Source organism: Chrysemys picta, chromosome 25 (genome assembly GCF_011386835.1).
Source record: "Chrysemys picta bellii isolate R12L10 chromosome 25, ASM1138683v2, whole genome shotgun sequence".
In the NCBI taxonomy this organism is placed as follows: Eukaryota; Metazoa; Chordata; order Testudines; family Emydidae; genus Chrysemys; species Chrysemys picta.
Window position 1 is genome coordinate 16,481,939 of NC_088815.1, and position 15,375 is coordinate 16,497,313.

At 42.1% G+C, this 15,375-nt stretch overlaps 1 protein-coding gene across 2 annotated transcripts; it reads left to right on the forward strand.

Moving 5' to 3' along the window:
• Window positions 1-714: 714 nt before the first annotated feature.
• On the forward strand, window positions 715-13,353 carry HAUS8 (HAUS augmin like complex subunit 8). 2 transcript variants are annotated; one of them, XM_008171597.4, is made up of 11 exons: window positions 715-809; window positions 920-981; window positions 1,410-1,465; window positions 1,964-2,069; window positions 3,688-3,801; window positions 5,077-5,159; window positions 6,513-6,587; window positions 7,722-7,880; window positions 8,886-9,027; window positions 9,732-9,873; window positions 12,400-13,353. In XM_008171597.4, exons 1-11 carry the CDS (start codon window positions 784-786, stop codon window positions 12,518-12,520), a joined length of 1,086 nt encoding a protein of 361 aa, XP_008169819.2. In that variant the 5' UTR covers window positions 715-783; the 3' UTR covers window positions 12,521-13,353. The 2 variants fall into 2 exon arrangements, with proteins under 2 accessions (XP_008169819.2, XP_042717962.2); XM_042862028.2 differs by having other exon boundaries at window positions 717-981.
• The last annotated feature ends 2,022 nt before the right edge of the window (window positions 13,354-15,375 follow it).

The window sequence follows — 15,375 nt, forward strand, 5'->3', positions numbered from 1 at the left end:
CTTGGTTTGTTGGTGCCTAGTGTCTCATCCTCACTTCCATCCCTTTACGTCTCTGTTACACGGGAGGGGTTCCAGTTGCAGGAAAGGGTGGCCGAAATCAGGAGCCTTAAAAGATCTGCAGTGTTGTCAACTCTCACAATTTTAACATGAATCTCATGATAATTAGTTTTTTTTCCTTAAAGTCCCAGATGCTGGAATCAAGATAATATATGAGAATCTGAGCTTTCATTCAAAAAAAAAAAGGTAAACCCCTAGTACTTAAACCTTGACAATATTACCCCCTACTCCCAAAGACTCAGAAACAAGAAAGAAAGAAACAATAAATATTTTAGCTCACGATTTTTAAGTCTAGCTCATGATTTGGTGGGGGGGAAGGGGTGCTGACTCATAATTTTTAACATTTAGGGTAGGAACCACTGGATCATGGCCTGCTGCAGATGGGCGACCCTGGCTGGCAGGGTATAAGCAGGGAGTGGTTTCTGGTGCCCCAGCGAGGCCATGAGCAGGCTGGCGGAAGGGTCCCAGTGAATGTATTGTCCTGCGCTTACTGCCCACCTTGGCTCCCCGAGCTACTGGCCGTGGTCCCCCAGGGGCGAAGGTACAAGGTCCCTGCAAGGATTTGGGGTGGGGTGGCAGGGGCGGGAAATAGCTGCGCCTCCCTTTCCCCTCCAAGCCGGCAGGGGGCGAGACTCGGAAGGGGGCGTTCTAGCTGCTCCGTTATGAACTCGATGATGGGGGCTAGAGCGTCCCTCGCTCGGCGCTTGCGCGGCAAGTTTGACTGGGATGGCGGCAGCGGGAAGCCCGGCGGGGTGAGTGAGGGGCGCTGTCCCCGGTATTGCCCCTTCCCCCCTGGGCGGAGCCCGAGCGGGCCCTTCGCCCCGCCGAAGCGTGCGCTGACCGCGTGCCCGTGTTTGTGTAGGGTGCCCCCGGGAGCGGAGGGAGCTGCTGAACCGGACGGGAGCGCGGGGGCGAGGCCTAAAGGTAGGGGCGGGGCAGCGCTGCGGGCGGGGCGTCGCGGGGGTGACAGGGTGGTGGGGACCGGGTGGGCCCGTAGGTAAAAATCCGCCGATTTCTGCTTCCCCGGAGACCCCTGTGTCGGATCCGTGCGGCTGCCCGTTCTCCTCCCCCTCCAGCGCGTCCTGCGGGTTGTGACCAGGGACCTTGGGCCGCCCCCGAGTTCACCCCTCCCCCCCCCCCCCGCGTGTATAGCTCCTCCCTGCCTCCTTCTCCTGCTAAATAAGGGGTTAATAATCACCATGAGCCGGAAATCCCACTAGTAAAAGAGTCATCGGTTATCATTTATACCGTTATGTCTTGCATTGGCCTAACTGCTTAGTCGCCACGGTGCTGAGACTGGTGATAAATAGTCTTATTGCTGCTCAGATTTCATTTTTTCCCCTTCTTTTCAGGTGGAAGAGTTGTGAAGGCTCGCTACCTTCAGTATGATAGAAAACCCGTGGAGAAGGTTAAGTCTGGTTTCAAATTACCTGCTTTAAAAAAAAATGCTGGCCTCTAACATAATAAAACGAAAGCTGATTGAAGAAGGCAATTTTAAAAAGTGAAATATATCAGGCGTCAACTGAAAAACAAATATTTTTAAAGAGACTAGACTATGGTTTAGAAATATGTTTGGCAGCCTCTGACGCTGTGAGAGCTCATCCACTCTGCCTAGTACTATTGGTTAAACAATATGGGTTTCTTTAACCCCAGTCACTGAGAGTTCCCTGCTGCATTCTTATGAGCTCTCACCAAGTCCCAGAGAGAAAAATCAGGATAAGGAATTAAAGCCAAGCCCAGGCCTCTTATGTGACTTTGCAAAGCATTTTGATGCCCCAAGGCAGTGTTTTGGGTTTGGGTTTGTTTGTTTAAATTATCTGTCTATTAGTGAAGTAGGAGTCAAGACAGGACATTACACGTCTTACTCATTATTAAATTGGAATATTTTCTATTTTGTGGTTGGCAGAGTACCTCAGCAAATTCCTCTGTAGTGTCTGGTGTAAAAAGATCTGAAAAAGGGGAAACCCCAACTGGAAGAAAAAGTCTTTTTCAGAAATGCAAAGCCACCACAAGTAAGTGGGGTTTTTTGTGTGTGTGTGTTTAGCAAAACTATTCTTTATGGACTTATCTCAACCTGTGCTGCTGTAGTATCACTGCGGGAGTAGTGACCACCAACTGGTCGATCATGATCAACTGGTCGATCCTAGAGGATCTCCTAGTTGATCGCGATCTCCAGCAGTGCAGCGGGGCTGCTGCTAAGGCAGGCTCCCTGACTGCCCCGGCAGCACACTGCTCCCGGAAGTGGCCAGCATGGCCCAGGTGGGGGGGGAAGGGTCTCCCTCTGTGGCTGCTCCTGCCTGCAAATCCCGCCCCCGCAGCTTCCATTGGCCGCTGCCCCCCGTTTCCGGCCAATGGGAGCTGCAGGGGCGGTGCTTGCGGAGAGGGGCAGCGCGGAGTTGTGTGCCCTCCCGGGGGGGCACATTGGCCCATTCCAGGAGTGGCATAAGGCCGGGATAGGCAGAGACCCTGCTTTAGCGGCAGCCACAGCAGGAACCACTGCAGGAAACTGCTGCCTGGCAGGAGCCGCCTCCTGCACCCTGAGTCCCTGCCCCAGCCCTGACCCCTCTCCCGGAGCCACACCCCTCTCCCAGGCCCAGCCCTGACCCCCCTCCCACACTGCGAACCTGTTGGGCCCAGCCCAGAGCTTGCATCACCCCCCCTACCCTGCCCACTGAAAATGAGTGAGGGTGGGGGAGAGCGAGCGGGGGGGGGGTGTGGAATGGGTGGAGCTTTGGGGAAGGGGCTGAGCCTCAGGGAAGGGGCGGGGTAGATCTGGGGTTGCCCTTAAATTCAAAAAGTGATCTTGGGCGTAAAAAGGTTGGAGACCTCTGGTCTAAAGATCATAGACTAGATAGTCTAGAGGCCTACAAAAGCTTTTTTCCCCCTTATCTTACAATATAGCAGCATTGTGACTCCTGTCATTGATACTTAATACTAATGTATTTTAATGTAATATGTGTAGAGAATGTAGAACTAATCTATCTAGAAATGAAACACCATATTAATTCTCTAGAATAAGCCTGTCATTCTGTAGATGGATTGGGCTGCTACTTTAATACCCAAAAATACTTCTCTAATTTTTTGTATGGATCTAGACAAATGAACAATAAAACCCCACAACATATAAATCACTAGCAATGTTGCAAATCTACATGTTTGTACAATGATCTTGTATGTGACTCTCAGTGTCTGAGCACTTGTCCAGGTGATCATCCAGTTTAGTCTGGTAATGTGGGAAAGGAATATTTTAAAATTATTTTAATTCAGCGTTACTTCTGTAGAGCTTTAATCACATATACATTACCTTTTACTTCATTTGGGTTCTGCTCATGTTGGCAAGCTATGAAATGGCTAAGATAGCATTCTGAACAAGTTGAACCCCAACTAAAAGGAATTCTGCTGCAAGTTACACCTGCTATGTTAGTTGACTTTTGGAAGACAAAAAAGGTGGCGATATCTAGATGACACTTTTCTGTGGTGTGTGTGTGGTTTTTTTTTTGTTTTTTTTTTGTTTTGTTTTTTTTTTTAATAAAAAGAGCTATTGTGCAAGCACTTGTGAACTTGCAGAACTAGGTGTTCTGGGCTGCTCACTTATGTTCTACCACACTCAAATAACGTATATTTCTACAGGCACTGCCCCTAGCACACTAAATCGTACTATCTTGGGAAAAGATGACTTGCAGTCCACTTTATTAGAGGGCCATAAAATTGCTCGACCTGACCTGGATCTCTCAGCTATTAATGGTAAGTTTTCTCCTTTAACTCACATTCTAAATTTAACAATGATGTCAAAAGGAATGTTAATGGTATTTAACATTTTTCTGAAGTTCTCAAGCATACTACAAAAGAGGGTAAACTATTACCCTCATTCTGCAATTGGAGAAACTGAAATAGTGAGGTGAGGCCTAAATTTTTAAGTGTGGCCTCTAATTTTCAAATCCTCAATTTTTGGGGTGCCCTACTTCTAAATTCCTAGGACTTGATTTTCAGAGCATCCACCGCTCTGATTAGTAGTAACATATTGAATTTTTTGTAAGCGCTCACCGCTTCTGGAAATTATGCCCCAGGTATTCGAAGGTAGGCACCTAAAATTAGAAGCCAGTTTTGAAAAGTTGGTGTGGTCATGTTTATCGAGTCAGTATCAGAGCCAGGAATAGAATGTTTCTGCTTGTGTTCTTTCTTCCCTTGATAAAATCAGTGTGGATTGATTTAAATCAAGGCAATTTAAATCGCCAAGTGAAGAGACTTGATTTAAATAATGGATTTGAATTCTCTTCCATTTTGTACTTCCTTTATTTTCTAAAGAAAGGTACGTTCTCAATGATATAACCATTAAAAGATGTTGATTTACAACTAAATAGGGCCTTTACACTAGATTTGATATGTATTTTTGCTACCTAGGAAGGTACACTATAACTATATATATGTTCATTTAAGTAAATACATAGCTGAGTATTTTCAGATTCTTATTAATTGTACATTTTTAGTATGTTAAAAAATGGTGACTAACTTTTTGCTCATGATTTGTGTCAAGCTGCATTAGGATGGTAACTGGAATTTAAACACACAAGACCGTATGTAAAATTTATTTCTGTTAAACAAAACGATCCCTTAATATCGTACATGATCCATTGTGCCATATTTATAAAGCTTGACCTTGGAATCAGAGAAGCTTCTTTCTTTACATGGAAAAATAGCCTTTAACTCAGTTTGTGCTAGAGGCTCACGGAGTCGGCATTATTTTTTTATTTAAATGTTTTAAGAGATTATAATTTTAGATCTTCACATATTTTGTATTAAATTCAGATGTCATTTAAAAAAAAACTTACTTTAAATAAAATAAAATAAAATCTGATTTAAAAGTTTTAAATCAGTTTTTATCCACCCTGCATAAAATCCGATTAAAACTGTCTTTTTTTAAGAAGCTGATTGTCTCACTCAAAGCATTTTGGCAGAGAAGTGCTGTGTGTGTACGGATTTTTATTTTTTATATATATATTTTTTTCTTTTGTGGTTTAGACAAAAGTCTCTTAAAAAAGATTCCTGGGTCAAAGTCTCTCTTCAGAGCAGAATCAAGAACACGAAAAAAAGAACAGAATTCAGTAAGTGACACTTTAAATTAGCTGGAAATTGACCCCGCTGTATTGACTGGGAATGTACTGAATAAGGATTTTGGTTCATCATTAACTTTGGCAGCAAGAGTTAAGACTTCCAGGGAGGAATGAAGACTTGTCCCCAGAAACCGTGTGTTAACAAGTGTTTCTGTAGTGTGTTGTGGTGGTGAGAGTGTCATCATCTTGAAAGCACAAAGGACTACTATGGGCTGAAGAGCTGTTTTAGGGCTTGTGGGCTAATGTAGCATGCAGTAGTTCCCAAAGGACTAGAATAAAGAAGCTTCCAATAAAACTAAAAGCATTGGGTACAAACAGCTTTGCTAAAAATAGCCTGATAAATGCTCACAGAAGGAAATGTAATCGATCAAATTCAGCCATGGCTGTCAAGCTCATTAGATCTGGACCTACTGGGCTAAACTCAGCTCTATATGTAAAATTTTACATTCCTTTTTAAGGAAAAAGATCTGCATTTTGCCGGTGAAATGCACCCTATCCTAAGGATTCTAACATTTCTATCAAAGCATCAAAATATCCTTTGTTCTGACAGTTGCCATGTTGTATAGTGAAGTATCACCTTGAGTATCCAATATCATTTTGAATGGAGGAATAGAGAATGTATAATCCACTATGGTGCTTTCTTCATGTCACTACAGGGATGGAGGCCTCGCTTAGTGTGTCACCAAGCATATCTGTCCTCTAAAGTGTGACCAAGTACAATTAGTAAAGGCTCACATGGTCTCTGCTGGTGGTGATTTGATGTGTATACCACCAGCACTCCATTGTATGAGTCCAGCTTCCATTTCTTCTTAGACTCTACTCTTACTTTGGCTAGTCTTCAAGTTAGTTCTTCACCTTGCTGTGCTCTTACCCATGCTTTCTAATGATGTCCCACTGTTCACAAATATGCATGTAGGCTACTTGCATCCCATGACTTGTATAGTAGAGTACTTGAAAATTAAAATGAGGTCCCTTTTACGTTGACAACGATTCATCCAACACAGCATAGAAACTTCATATCCTCTAGCGGTATTGTGAATCCTTCAGAGAATACACTAGGTAAGGTGACAGGATAAAAGAACAATAACACAAAGATAACTAGCCTCCATGCTGTTAAGTGAGAAATGTTCCATTATTAAGAAATACACCCATTTTAGAAAAACAATAGTCTGTATGTAGTTGACACTTGGTGATAACAGGACAGACTTTATTTGCAAATATACCTGTAATGATCAGAGATGCCACTTCGAACACAGACTCAAACTTTAGTTTAGAAATACTTGTTTGTATTTAATTTCTAAATGTGTGCTACCATTGATTTAAAAAAAAATTGATTTCCTTAAGAAATCTGCTGATCCTGATGATGTGATTGGGATGTTGGAATCGCAGGCACTGCTATTAACCTATGCATCAATGAAGGTAAGATACAAATAGTCAAATGTTTCGTATTGTAGAGCTATAAAAAACATAACTATTGGAAAACTTTCTAAATATCACTGAAACAACCTTTCTGCCCCCACACAAGTTAAATTTGTGCTTCAGATATCCTTGGTTATGCAACTGAGATTCACTTCAGACACTTCCTCATATACAGCATTCCATGCACTTCATTAAATAATGATCAGAGTGAGAGAGCTGCTGAGATAGTTGGGAGGAGTCTCCAATTTCCAGACGAAGTGCATGCTTTGAATGACTATTCTTATTTTTGCAGTGGTATAAGTGTGCATTATACACTATAGATAAAAGTATTGAGCCCTTGCTCCCAAGAGATTACAATCTAAATTAGGATGATTTAAGGAGGGAGAGCACCATAGTGGGAGGGGAATACAGGGATGGGAGGACAAGTGATTCAGCAATAGGCTTAGGTAGTCACTGAGGTTAATGATACAGATTTACATAGCTGTTTCTTATGATATGATAGCTTATAAACCTAATGGCAGAAGAATGTTTGGGGGAGAATTTGGAGGAGAGAGTAGAGTCAAATGGGGTGTGGTGGGGGATTTGGTTTTAGAGGCTGCATGGAAGGTGAAGAAATAAGGGACCTGATGACATAGGGGAGTGGTTAAATGTTTGACTTGGCTGGAGTGAAGTGGACAAAGTGGGGAGTTGAGACTGGTACAGGATTCTGAAGACCTGGGTGAATATGATACAGAAGATGAGGAGAAGTCAGTGAAAACATTTGAAGAAAGGATGGTCATGTCAGAGGGGATGAGTAGGGCATATGACACATCTCCCTCTGAAAACTCAGATAATTTTTTTTCCCCTCTACCTTTGCACACTTCCTAAGTTTGCCCTTAATAGACTAGATGCCATCTTGACTTCAGGGAGCTGTAGTAAATGATCATGGAGGGGAGAATCTTCCTTTACAGAATATAATAGCATTTTAGTAACTATATAAGGTACAGAAAAATCACCGCATTCAGTGAGTTAACTTCTGAATTCAAGCTTGTTTGAATTTCTCTTCTCTCTAAAAATATTTTGGAAATAATTTAACCCTTCAAGTACTTAGCTGTGGTTTAATATTGGCTCCAAATACATTCTTGGATTTCATAGATAGAAAAAAATATTGCCCAGCTGGAGGAGAAAGGTGAAAGAAACCTATCAATATTGTGTGAAGAAAAGGAAAAACAGCAAAAAAAGCTGTACGAGCTGAAACGCCAACTATTGCTCAAGAAGAGAGAGCAGAAACTTGAAGAAGTGCTGGATAAACAGGTTAGTTTATCACACTTCATGTTTCTCCTGCAGTTTGCAAGTGCTCTGAACAAGCAACCTTTGGCCTTTTGGTAAATTTTGTGCCTCAAACAAAAAAGCATCAAATTTGAACCCTGCTGTGACACTTTATGCTTCTCAGGCAATGTAAAGGGGGTAGAATACCTATAGCACCTGCTTTGGTGACCTCTCCTGTATGGACTGGAGGAAACACATGGAGGTCTGAAGGCAGAGCAAGAGCATATTCTGAGCTGTGGGGAGGTGATAGTGCCCCAGTCACCAGAGCAGCTCATAATCTGAGGCATGTAAGGCTTAAAGCCACACTAACATCCTTTAGTCTTCTGTGATACATCTCTTGCGAAGCACAGCATCTAGCCCCAAACATCCTGGGCTACTACAGTTATCGGGGCCAGAGCAGAGGCACTAATCACCTCCTGGGTTGTGGAATGTGACACAATGGCATCTCCTTGCAGTGTGTTTTCTGTTTTGCGGCATGGGATCAGCATAAGGAAAACTGCAATGGACTTTGATGCATTGGGATAGGTGGCAGCAGCTCCACCTTGGCAGTGGTAGCTGAGGGAACTTTTTTAAAACATCACTTAATGGGAACACATGTAAAACTATAATAACCAAACACCCAGAGCCTTTCTAATAGTGATTTAAGCATCCCTTTAGTACTACCCCAACAGGTTAGAACAAAACATCTTCATTTTTTCAGTTTATTTTCTGATTTGGCAGCGCTTCCAAACAGAGGAAGTGAAGAAACAGATATTGGAGCAGGCCTTCTCAAACATGGAGGGGTAGCACTTTTAAAAATAGGCGTATGTGATGATACAGCCACAGAATTTGTTGATTTCTTTAAACCATATTGATCTTTTTAATACTGAACTAGACTCAAATCTCACTTTATTCTTTAAGATAAACCAGATAACACATTCTGACAGCTCTTTCAGAGTGGCTCCTCTGCATTAAGGTGCTGGGTTATCATGTGTCCCTTTTTGTTTCCAGATTGAAGTCCTTGCTCCTCTTCTTACTGTCTGTGAACAGTTTAAGGAGGAGTATAAAACCTTTGCGACTGCCCTGGATACCACTAGACATGAGCTTCCTATGAAGAACATTCACATAGAAGGAAATAGACACACATATTTGGGTATGAAAACTCCGAATTAGCAGGATTTTGCTTTTTTTTTTTTTTTTCAGTATACTGGACTCTTTTGTAATTCCGTGACTTGAAATGTAATTATAATCTTGTTAATTCCATGGCATGACTCTTGTTCGCTGCTCTTGGATTTTCTATGGAGGGGACACTGAAACGTTAGTCCCAAGCTTTGCTTTGTCTGCATATTTGTTCATCTCTAGTTAATAAGCTGCATCCATCCAATTTATTTTTCTGTAAGAAGAGCAGAGCACACTAAACTAAGAGCATTTGTGTAGCATTTATAAGAGGGTTCATTATTACTGAAAGTATCTGCAAGGTTTGACATTTGGATAATGTATCAATAGCAACATATAACTAGCCAAGGAATTCTGAATAAATGGAGCTTGCACTTGTTGTAGCAATACATGGTCTTGGCTTGTCAACTTTCTGTAGAATCTACTAATCTCCCAAATGGAATTGAGCGAGTTACCTAGTCTCCTGCTGTGATTAGTCCTAATGTAATTCAAGACAATTTTGCTCTCATAGAAATATGCTCCTGTTGTCTTTTCCTGAAAGCAGTGTGTTCCCCAGTACGCTCAGATGTTCTTCAAGCTCTTGGGTGACCACTCAAGCTGCTGACATCTTTAAAATGTATATTGTTAACAGGTGCCACTGTACATTCAGTGATAATAGCTGTAACATTTGCTCTTTCGTAGAGGATTTACAAAAGCATTTAGCTGTAACACAAAGTCTTTTGGTGGAAGCTGCGCCTGGCTACTTGGAAGAAAATTCAAAGGCATTCCCAGTACTGAAAGAACTTAAGGAAGTTGCTCTCAAAATGGATGCAGAACTTGAAAGGTATTTACAAAATCATGCTGAAGACTCCAGAGTTCTATAACGGATCTTAAAATCTGTTTAAAAATCTGTGGGTCCTATAACCTCTTCAGACAATCTATATATGAAATGGCTAGTGCCACTAAGCCTAGCTCCTGTACCCTTGTTTAGAGCTGGCCACGAATGGCCAGATTTTACCCCTTCCCCTACAGAACAAGAAATACACACCCATTTACTCCCTCGTTCCCACCCCCAAAGATCTACCTGCACAGAAGGCAATGAAGAAAACATCTTTCCTTTGAGAAAGGATCACAGAAGGGGGTGGTTAGTGTGACACATAATGACTCTTCCAAACAAATTTCAACCAAGGCTAGCAGTCCTAAAGTCCTGAAAGGCAAGACAACAGCAGGTATCAAGGGTGTGGGTTGCAGGGATCGGCAGTGTGGGCTGCAGCACTCTGTCTTCAAGAACAAGAATACAAAGAAGGCCAAGACTCTGCTCTCCCGTTCTTCCATATGGCTTTGCAAAGAGGCTCAAGTAATGGATTATACCTCCCCTCTGCATCATTGTATGTCCCTGGGAGGATCCTGGACCCAATTTCTTTCCCCTGCTATACCACATGAGTCACCACTTCAGTAAAGGCTTGCTGCTGGAACCTCCACTAGAGGTGGGAGAGGGACGTAATGCAGTAGGGTAAATATTCCCCCAAGAAGCAGACTAGAGTTGAAATAACTAGGGCTGTCAATTAATCGTAGTTTACTCACGCGATTAACTAAAATATTAATTGCGATTAAAAGAATTAATTGCAATTAACCACACTTATAACAATAGAATACCAGTTTAAAATTATTAAATATTTTTGGATGTTCTACATTTTCAATATTGATTTCAATTACAACACAAAATACAAAGTGTACAGTGCGGACTTTATATTATTTTTGTTCACAAATATATGCACTGTAAAAATGATGAACAAAAGGGTATTTTTCAATTCACCTCATACAAGTACTGAAGTGCAATCTCTTTATCGTGAAAGTGTAACTTACAAATACAGATTTTTTTTTTGTTACAGGACTGCATTCAAAAACAAAACAGTATAAAACTTTAGAGCCTACAAGTCCACTCAGTCCTACTTCTTGTTCAGACAATGGATATGACAAACAAGTTTTTCTACATTGATGGGAGATGCTGCTACCTGCTTCTTATTTTACCATGTCACCGGAAAGTGAGAACAGGCGTTCGCATGGCACTTTTTTGTAGCCGGTGTTGCAAGGTATTTACATGCCAGATTTGCTAAACATTCGTATGCCCCTTCATGCTTTGGCCACCATTCCAGAGGACATGCTGATGTTGCTCGTTTAAAAAAAAATGCGTCAATTAAATTTGTGACTGTACTCCTTGGGGGGAGAATTGTATGTCTCCTGCTCTGTTTTACCCACATTCTGCATATATTTCATGTTATAGCAGTCTCGGATGATGACCCAGCACATGTTCATTTTAAGAACACTTTCACAGCAGATTTGACAAAATGCAAAGAAGGTACCAATGTGAGATTTCTAAAATTAGAAAGGTTTAAGAATCTGAAGTGCTGTCCAAATCTGAGAGGGGACGAGGTGTGGAGCATGCTTTTAGAAGTCTTAAAAGAGCAACACTCTGATGCAGAAACTACAGAACCCAAACCACCAAAAAAGAAAATCAACCTTCTGCTGGTGGCATCTGACTCAGATGATGAAAATGAACATGCATCAGTCCGCACTGCTTTGTATCATTATCAAGCAGAACCGATCATCAGCATCGAAGCATGTTCTCTGGAATGGTGGTTGAAGCATGAAGGGACATATGAATCTTTAGCGCATCTGGCACATAAATATCTTGCAACGCCACCTATAACAGTGCCATGCGAACACCTGTTCTCACTTTCAGGTGACATTGTAAACAAGAAGCAGGCAGCATTATCTCCTGCAAATTGTAACCAGCCTTGTTTGTCTGAGTGATTGGCTGACCAAGAAGTAGGATTGAGTGGACTTGTAGGTTCTGAAGTCTTGCATTGTTTTATCGTTGAATACGGGAGTTTTTGTTGTTGTTGTTGTTTTTACATAATTCTACCTTTGTAAGTTCAACTTTAATGATAAAGAGATTGCATTACAGTACTCATATGGGGTGAATTGAAAAATACTATTTTGTTTTTTACAGTGCAAATATTTGTAATCAAAAATAAAGTGAGCACTGTACATTTTGTATTCTGTGTTGTCATTGAAATCAATATATTTGAAAATGTAATAAACATCCAAAAATATTTAAAATAAATGGTATTCTATTGATTAGCAGCATGATTAGTTTTTTTAATCGCTTGAAAGCCCTAGAAATAACATGAAATGGAAAAACTCACAGGCCTGCTCATGACTGAACCCAGGGACCTCTCCCTCTACAACACCCCCAAGTTCTTGCTATATTGGTAAGCAAATCCCCATCTTCTACCACTTTACTGCTAATTTAATTAAGTTAAAGCAATTACTGTGGCTAATTGTAGTCTGTCTGACTTGTTTGCAGGAGCTTCAAGCAAGTACAGAATCTGTCCTTTGAAGTCAGTAAGGAAGTTTCTTTGCATAACCAAAAAGTCTGTGAAGAGACCCATGGAATAGAGACCCTGAAACATTGGTACTTCGATTAGCTTTGAAATGTTCCTCAGCTAGTGACTTGAACACCTGTGGATGCTAAACCAGGGCCAGGGAGCTGCACAAAAAAACAGAATAAAGTTAAGGACATCTGGCTGGTACATTTCCTCACTTAAACTTATGATAATTATAATACATCATGTCTCATGAATGTGGAGCATTCTTATAACTGAACCAACATGGCATGAGTCCCTCGTTTTAGACTCAAACCTTCAGGCCTACATCCTTTGTGGAAGCTCATTGTCGGTTGACAATTTGTTTGTTTTTCTTGTGCCTCATCTCAGCTGCAGCAGGGCAAGAGATCTCTTCCCAAGGGAAATGTGGCTCAGAGGTCATTGTGTCAATATGTAGATGCAGGACCAAATGTGTATGCGACTGTGCATTATTGACAGTAGCCTGCAAGAGGGATGCCTGAGCTAATGCAGTGTGCACTGGTCATTCAGTGAGGAAGTGTAGCAGGAAGTCTGATCACCCCTTTCCTATGTGATTTAGCAAGAGGAAAAGTCCAGAGAGATGGCTATCACTCTGTGGTAGTTAAATCAAATGATGTTGAAGGGGGTGAACTGATCACTGACTTCTCCGTAATATTGTGTTTGGCAAAGCTTGAAAACCTCATGCTTAAATTCTTGTTCTGTATCTTAGTACTTCTTTTGTATTAGGTTAGGTTTTGTTTGGAAGGAGATCTAATATATTTTTCTAAAACTTACTCTTGTCACTAATGGCCTTATTTACAGTTCACTCTTGCCAGGTCTTGGAGAAGGTCGTGTACAACTTCCCAGAGCCCTTTAAATACACACAAATGTAAAATAAATTTATTTCCTGAACTGTCTGTTCTGTTTCCCCATATTATTACTTTCTACAAGTTTTTTGTAACGGAGCAAGCTACAGCATCATGTCCTGTATGGAAAGTCATGTATAAAAGCTGCTGCAGAAAGGTCTGTCCTCCTTTATAGCACCGTTCAGAGCTGCTCCGTGTCACTGTCTCTTGTGCTCCCCCTAGATCTCTCAAATGTGTCTCCACTGCACAGTCTGGGTATTGAAATTCATCCAGGAGCAGCCTGGCTGGGATCCCATCTCTTCATGGGGGTGCCTTCTGTCCGGGCCTAGTGCCAGGAGGGTCTGAATGATCCATGGTGGGGGAGGAGGGGAAGGAAGGCTCTAGCCACTAAGCCATTGGATTTCCCCTAAAGTAAACTCTGATGCCTGTGACTACATCTAATTCCGAGGCCAGTCTAACCAGCTTCCCCAGGTTGGCATGGGTTGGGTGCAGTCCACCTTCTAATTACTGTCTCAGGCAATACACCTCTACCCTGATATAACGCGAATTCGGATATAACGTGGTAAAGCAGTGCTTCGGGGGGGCAGGGCTGTGCACTCCGGCGGATCAAAGCTAGTTTGATATAACTTGGTAAGATTTTTTTGGCTCCCGAGGACAGCGTTATATCTGGGTAGAGGTGTATATACAACAGGGAAGTATAGGCACCAGCTGGTGTCAGTATCCGATCTTGCGCTCCCCAAATCCCTACAACAGAGTCTGTCATGTAGGGGGTGCCCGCTGACTGGCAGTAGCTTTGTTCCTGCCAGAGGGACTGAGGTCTCCATGTGTTCACGTGCTTAAACAGAAACAGTTAAGGGGTGTGAGCTGTGGTGCTGGGTGGCTCATGTCAGGGACAGAAGATAGCACTGGCTGTTTCCAAGTACTTTGCACCCAATCATCCTAGGCCAGTAACAGTTTGATTCCCCCATCACTAACACCCCCAACCCTTCCAGTGGGGGCAGGTACAAGGACCTATACAGCCTAAAGACAAAGGCCTGCAAATCCCTGAATGAGCAGTTCACTGTACCTTGACAAGGAGCAAGCTCCACAAGCAAGGCCCCTTTCCTGAAAATCCCTCCTCTCCTGTTCTCAGGTTTAAATCTAGGGCTGTCAACACAAGCCCTCCAGCTGTCTCCGCCATACAGCAGCTACAATGGGCCAATCTGTTATCAGGTCACTAGGAAGCACACTACTCGATTAGGATTTGCTAATCAGAGAGGAGTTTATTATGTGCTTCTTGTCCAACATTATGCCAGATGACCAATTAGTGCAATATTGTCTGTTCTAAACTCTAAAGCTAAGTCCATCTATTGGCTTTTGACACATCAATTTATATATAAACACTGCAAAACAGTAGTAATTTTAGTACTCTGGACTTTCTAGTAGTTTTAAGGTGACAACTTAAATCTTGTTGATGAAAATGTTACATGTAGAAGAATGCTATAGGTCAGTGGCTCTCAAACTTTTGTACTGGTGACCCCTTTCACATAGCAAACCCCCGAGTCCAACCCCCCTTATAAATTAAAAACACTTTTTAATATATTTAACACCATTATAAATGCTGGATGCAAAGCAGGGTTTGCGGTGCAGGCTGACAGCTTGGGACCCCCTGAGGGTCCTGACCCCCAGTTTGAGAACCCCTGCTATAGGTGAAATGGGTTAGACAAAAATTTTTACTTTGTAAAAGCAGGTATGAGCACAAATTAGCACATATACCTTCAGAACTTTGAATTTTTCAGTATACTAGAGTCTTGTCTATTTCTGTGAATAGAAATCTGTAGTCAACTTTATTTCATGACCTTTGTCCACCACCTTTGGAATTCTGTCTGGAGGTTACACTGCAACATTGGTCCCACGTTTTGCTTTGTATTGTTGCAGGTTTGTTCATCTGGGTAGTTAAGCTGTGTCCAATTTGTTGTTTTCCTGCTGTAAAACAAGTAGAGTTCTGTAGGTGAAGAGCATCTTCCTCTCCTCTCTTCTTCTCTTCCCCCTCTCTCCCCCCGCCCCCGTTCTTGGTATGTTTCTGCACTTCCT

What these genes read in the sequence shown, in the direction of transcription:
- HAUS8 (XM_042862028.2), top strand. Translation starts at nt 720, where the DNA reads ATGAACTCGATGATGGGGGCTAGAGCGTCCCTCGCTCGGCGCTTGCGC. An exon ending in ATAGAAAACCCGTGGAGAAG is followed by an intron (nt 1,466 to 1,963) that starts GTTAAGTCTGGT and finishes TGTGGTTGGCAG; the next exon opens with AGTACCTCAGCAAATTCCTC. An exon ending in GAAATGCAAAGCCACCACAA is followed by an intron (nt 2,070 to 3,687) that starts GTAAGTGGGGTT and finishes ATATTTCTACAG; the next exon opens with GCACTGCCCCTAGCACACTA.